Source organism: Pieris rapae, chromosome 11 (genome assembly GCF_905147795.1).
Source record: "Pieris rapae chromosome 11, ilPieRapa1.1, whole genome shotgun sequence".
Classification (NCBI taxonomy): Eukaryota; Metazoa; Arthropoda; class Insecta; order Lepidoptera; family Pieridae; genus Pieris; species Pieris rapae.
In genome coordinates, this window is record NC_059519.1 from 9,637,261 (window position 1) to 9,643,467 (window position 6,207).

Here is a 6,207-nt window from a genome sequence, read left to right on the forward strand (position 1 = left end):
TTAAAAATCATAGACATAGAAGAATATATTATTGAGTTTACTACTATTAGTAAGTCCACGAATTAGTTAAAAACGCAGAAAATTTGTCATTTAAAGCAAAGATGCCTCATCCATACAGACAAAACATCACCGCACTAAAAATAGTCAGTGCGAGAGACTAAATAGCGTTGCTCGGCCGAATTTTTTGTGGAATTTTGTAAAATGACTTCGAAATCGTGTACGGGCTCGGATCCACATGTCACTAGAAGACTTATTGCAACTCTAATGTGTCTTATTGGGATCCTGTGTATTTTCGCAGGTATGTGTTTGACTAGACTGTAGAGGAAAAATATAGGTATGTAGCGTAGACAGTTAATGTTGGTGCAGGCATATCTTTCGTTTTGACCAAGTGAACGTAAACTTTTTGACAAGTTTTATATATCTTTAATACAAATCCTTCTCAAATTAGTTGGTAAAATAAATAATGGTACGACATTTTTTAACGATAACGATACTTTAAAGACAAACCTGGGTATTTTCGTTTAAAATTGTACTATATACTACAGATATCCGAAATGGAACCAAATAGAAATTGTTAACTAATGTAAAGTGTCTCGTAAATACATACTATAACTGTTTCAGGTTATTTATTCGGTCGAATGGCACGTAATGAAGTGAGAAGGGGTAACGACATAATTTCAAGCAATTTGACAATAGCTGCCGATAAGTTGTTCAGAAAAGCAAAACGGATCTCGCCTAAAGCGGTTCATCACAACGATCCGGGGAAAATGACCATGAAAATTTTGGATATATTCCACTGCGAGCCGAGCGATTGCGGCTCTGTAGCCAATGACAACGTAGCAGACTTCATAAAAACCTCAATAAATTACGAAGTAAATAAATTAATTAGGTCAATTTACAACGCCTCTCTCTATCTCGATTCGTTGAGATGACATTTACTTCTGAATACTTTCGTCGTTTATTTGTTTGTTATGTAAATACTATGGAAATTAATTGCTTTATTTTATTGGTATATTATTTCGTATATAGGATTTAATCCTTATTGTATTGTATATACAATTGTAGTTTTATCTGATATAATAAAACAAATATATGTTTCGTATATCGTTTATTTCACTCCCAACACATAGCTGCATGGCAAATCATAGATACAATTCAAGTTTTACATTCAACACTCAAGTTACATTCTTCATCCCGGCGGGTCATACCTGCAAAACATTAATCGTTAGTACATCAATTATCAAAACTTATGCGCGTGCGTCGTTATTTCAATGTCGTTAAAATGCGTAACTCGATTGCCACTGGCTTTAAGCTCAGATACGTATAATTTCGTTATTTTCCATTCTGAGAATAAATTATTAAAATTTGAACTACTTGCGTAGTCAAACGTGTGATCGCGTGCTTTAAATCGCAAAGTCCATTTGGTAAACGCAAACGCCTCCCGTACTTACGATTCATACTGACGTCTTCTGCCGCCGCAAACGTTTGCCGTAACTCGAAGGTCATAGCATCGGCTATGCCTCAGCCGCCCGTTACGCCGTTTACGTCTGAAATTCTCGCACGCACTTTCCATCGAAAGCTCGCAACGTTAACGACAACGATGAACCTAACTAGGCTTAATCTAAGTCTCCATCTCGGTAAAGCGAAACGTCGTCCTGCAACTCAATTGTATTATATCACTCCGGAAGGATGGGAGGGATCGTTCGGGTGAGGTGGGAAGGTGGCATCGTAAACTCAAACAATATTTAAAACAAATTGTTTAATCTAAATCTTATATCTTAATACCTTATACAATTCAAGATTATCGCTCAGAGCGCGAGGCGTCTCGCGTCACGTACAGATTTGATTGCCGATTTAAATAGATTTAATACCACAAATAATAATTATAATCACTAGATGGCGTTATTCACTCAATCTGTCAGTCTGTTCACAAAATATGGAAGTGGCGCAGTCTAATTAATACACAACAATTGAAATTAAATGTTAGGGCGTTACAAAAGTCCGTTATCGTTCTAAGTAGTTACTTGGTAATACGACATGCAGCAGCGTAGTAGCGCCATCTACTGGCTGGTCGATGATCGAGATTAACATGATTCGGTACGGAATCCGAGGTGCCGTGGTGCGAGTGCGAGTGAGTGCGACTCGTGGAAGGAAGCGGCGCTAGTGTCGCTGAAGGCGCTAGACGAGCGCAATACAGTTTTTGTTGGTGCGCGGCCCGCGCCCTGCGCCCGCGCCGCCGCCGCCCGCACACGCGCTAAACACAAAACGCCGCTTAGCTTTAACGCGCGCGCCGCACCGCATCGCCTACTCTTACGGATAACGTTGCGTTTGTGCGTAGCTGCAAACGAAACTAGTGTCAGCGCCCGGCTAGCCTCGGACCTCACCCCGGACGCCGGGGCGACGTTACGAAGCACATTTGGCCAATTATGGCGCGGCCAGACATACTAGTTCCACGGCTCGTATTCGATTGAGTAGGCTTTTGTTATTAGTTCATGAGCACAACATTTTTATAGCAAATTAAGCCCAATTTGGAATTTATATTTCATTTTATTATGGTATGAGGTGACCAATGTTATGAATCTATATCACATTATAAATACTATTCCATCATTTTTATCTAGCTTTTGAGTATTTATAATTAATCATCTTTTTTAATTAAAAAGTATTCAATGAGCATAGAAAATGTGATTCTTTGAAAGAACTGATATCATTAAAGAAAATGGAAAGTATTTATATTCAAAAGTATAAAATGAGCTGTGCTAAGTGTTGAAAACAAAACTACAAAGCAACCAGCGGTAACCAACAGTTATTGTTTTAAAAAAAATCATCAGTAAATTTAAGTGAACATATTTCAATTTAGAAGCGATCAAGTTAATTCCTTGAGAAACATCAAAATTCTGGTAATCTCAACAATAAATATACAATTAAAAACAAAACCCTTTATCTAGAATGACCATTTAACCAACAAAATTTACCCATAAAAATTAACTGTAGTCTATGAAATGGTAACAAAGTAATGTTAATAGTGAAATGTTAACCCATGAGTTAAAATGTATGATATTCCATCAAAAGCAAAGAAATATAATACAAAGTTATAAATATGTTGAACCAAAGGATTTAATTGTGAAAAGTAAGTTAAAAGTAAGAAGTTTAAGTATAACAAGCTGTTGGTTACTCACTAGACGCAATAGTAGGTTTATTAAATTAAATTGCTTACCGGCCCATGGGCGCATATTGTTGAGCATAAGGATCCCGGTCATATCCTCCGGCTGCTCCCCCACCACGCCTGGAAATTCAAATTCATATTAATTAGCTATTTATTGCTAAATAAACACAAAAGGTAGATATCAGGAACTAGGAATATTGTTTACTACTGTCTATGATAACCGAGTAAAAATGTATTGGAACTTACATTGGTGGTGGAGTTCTACGACTATACATATCTCCATTGCCCATAGGTGCCGGCCTAGGTGGTGCTCTATCATATCCTGAAGCCATCGGCATGGGTCCACCTCGCATACCTCCCCGCCTGTCCATCATGTCCCTCTCGTCGGGGTACATGGGCGGCGCACGTCTGTCATCGGGATACATGGGCGCCATTTCATCCACGGCTCCGTAGCCTCGTCTGTCGTCTGGGTACATGGGAGGAGGTGCTCCATACTGGTCTCTCGCTCCGCGACCGTCCATCAGTGCGAAACCGCGTCTGTCTTCACCGTAGCCGTTGTATCTGTCATCGTAGCCGGGCATCGGCGCCCGATCCATGCCCCGGTCGTAGGGCGCTCCGCCTCCCATGCCGTTTCTCATAGCCATGCCACCCATGGGCGGACCTCTCATGTCTCCGCCGCGCATGGGCCCCATCGGCCGCGAGTCCCTCATAGGGTAAGGCGCATCCCTCGGAGGTCCTCCGCGCATGGGCCCTCCTCCGCGTCGGTCCCTCATGCCCCCTCGCATTCCACCTCGGCCGCCGCCTCCGCCGCCTCGCTGGCCGCGCTCCTTTATCCTACCTCGCTCTACGGCGATGACGCCACCATTGAAAGTTGTATTGTGTAAGGCGCGAATGGCTGCAGACGCTTGCTCTTCGGTTTGCATGTGAACAAATCCGCATCTGTTCATTATGTCGCATTCCGTCACGGCTCCAAACCGTTCGAACAGCTTCCTCAAATCCTCCGGTTTTGAGCCCTGGGGCAAGCTCCCCACAAACACTTTGGTTTGCTAAAATATACGCATTAGATTAGAATTTAGAACACTGTTTACGTAACTACTCATGCAGCATTTTATTAAAATTTACTTACCGCTACCATTTTGATGATTTGTTTACGTTATGATCTATTAGTTTCACAATTTCATAAGTTTACACAAAGCAAGAGCACGTCCAACACCTATTCACAAACGCTTGTATTACAAAATGGCGGGCGCGTGGTCCGATTTGCGAATTGCCGGCGCCCAACAAAACGAAAGCCGGCTGAAAGAATCAAACGTCACAAGACAAATGTCAGTTGTCATGCCATTTCGTGTAGCTATTGGTTGTTTTATTTCACTATGGTCAATGACGCTCGATTAGGTGATTCGATTGGTTACCAATAACCTTGAGATAGACAAGCGGATTTTTTTTCAATAGAAGAATGATTTTAAAGCTTGGAGTTTACTTTCGACCAGCGTTTTCAGAGCTATTACTACGTTACATGTTATTTATTATGGTTCTAGAATATTTAGACATATTATTTTTAAACAAATAAAATAAAGTCTTCATCAGTGCGGTAGAACGGTTGGAATATTCCTCCCGAGAATAGTAACTATCTGTATCGAAAATAAATTAAAGGCAAACTTTTTATTTCTTTCGGAATTACTAGATATTATATAAAAAAGTACCGGCTATAATAAGTATGAACGTTAAAATTAGTGTTAATTGATAAAAAATAGAAGGTGCTACGCCACGGCACTAAGTACTCGTGGTAGAATAAAAATACCCCAAAGTAGAGCAAAATTGCTTAAAGGAAGCAAATAAGAGAATTTTACTGATTACGTTAATTAAAACTTACAAAACTATTGTTAAAGTAAACTCACGTTGTGATTATGCGATACATTATCGTTGGGAGGAAAAAAGAAATCCTAGCCCATAGATATTGGATTCAATAATAATAAAAAAAATGTTCTTGATAATGGGCAAAAATAATTACCAATTTTCAGGTAATTCTTAATTTAGAACACTTTTATAAAGAATAATAATGTGAATATTTTGTTTATATGTTTTCACGAATGTTTGGAAGCTTCAATTGATGGTAACTCTAAATTCGGACTCAATTCTGACGTAAGGGGCCGTTCATAAACTACGTTCGCATACAAGGGGGGGGGGGGGAGGGGTCTGGCCGAGTGTGACAAGATGTGACAAGGGGGGAGGGGGGGTATAGGGCAGCGTGACGTTCGCCGTTTATTACATGACATGAGCGCTCACAACGGGTTTCTTTGTTTTTCCAATACTTGAGAGAGTAACGTTTCCACGTACCCTGCGCTCTCGATTCAGTAACAAATGAAAATACTATTTCGCTAGAATTTATCATACTCAGTAGGGGGGGGGTCTTAGTTTTTGTGACGAAATATTTCTAGGGGGGGTCACAAAAAGTGTGACACAGCGTGACAATGGGGAGGGGGGAGGGGGTCAAAAAAAGCTGATTTCAGTGTGACGTATTTTATGAACGGCCCCTAAGTGCTTAAGTGCTTATTACACTATGCGATATTCAGACTGTCTTAAAATCTAATTAGCAAGCTCGCTATTACACTGGATTGAATACCGCATGCTAACTCATTTTACTCATTTACAAAGCGTACGTAGTCGGTGACGGATGTCGCCATGTGACTTAAGAAACTACCTTAGAGTAGGAGTTGCCGAGTTTGAATGACTATTAAAATGTTATATTAGTAATTTATATTATTATATGTGATTTAATAGATACTCCATACATTCAATATGGCAATAAAAATGGCATGTCTCGGTACAAATCAAAAACCGAAGACGCACACTTTTGTATGTTGTGATTAGAGAATCGCAGAAAATTTATTGACACATCGTTTGCAGCTAAGATATCCTATAATAAGATTGATTGTCCGAACCTTCTTTCTAAATTTAAGATTCATGTTTGTTTTTACCAATGTATCAGTGTGTCGAGCGTTGGCTAACTTTATCTATAAAAAATAAAAAACATTCCAAAG

The 6,207-nt window shown here is 39.8% G+C and overlaps 1 protein-coding gene across 3 annotated transcripts; it reads right to left on the reverse strand.

Annotated features, from left to right (window-relative positions):
* Positions 1 to 1,095: 1,095 nt before the first annotated feature.
* On the reverse strand, positions 1,096 to 4,465 carry LOC111001177 (RNA-binding protein 4.1). 3 transcript variants are annotated; one of them, XR_006750493.1, is made up of 5 exons: positions 4,293 to 4,465; positions 3,413 to 4,212; positions 3,218 to 3,286; positions 1,452 to 2,254; positions 1,096 to 1,208 (listed from the first exon to the last, which is right to left on the reverse strand). XR_006750493.1 is itself a non-coding variant. In XM_022270957.2 (4 exons), exons 1-4 carry the CDS (start codon positions 4,299 to 4,301, stop codon positions 1,190 to 1,192), a joined length of 897 nt encoding a protein of 298 aa, XP_022126649.1. In that variant the 5' UTR covers positions 4,302 to 4,465; the 3' UTR covers positions 1,096 to 1,189. The 3 variants fall into 3 exon arrangements, 2 of the variants coding, with proteins under 2 accessions (XP_022126649.1, XP_022126641.1); XM_022270957.2 differs by lacking the exon at positions 1,452 to 2,254; XM_022270949.2 differs by lacking the exon at positions 1,096 to 1,208 and having other exon boundaries at positions 1,745 to 2,338.
* Between the last annotated feature and the right edge of the window lie 1,742 nt (positions 4,466 to 6,207).

Coding starts and splice junctions, on each gene's coding strand:
- LOC111001177 (XM_022270949.2), bottom strand. Junction 3,287..3,412: donor CGTAGAACTCCACCACCAAT/GTAAGTTCCAAT, acceptor TTGAATTTCCAG/GCGTGGTGGGGGAGCAGCCG. Junction 2,339..3,217: donor CAATATGCGCCCATGGGCCG/GTAAGCAATTTA, acceptor TTTCGTTTGCAG/CTACGCACAAACGCAACGTT.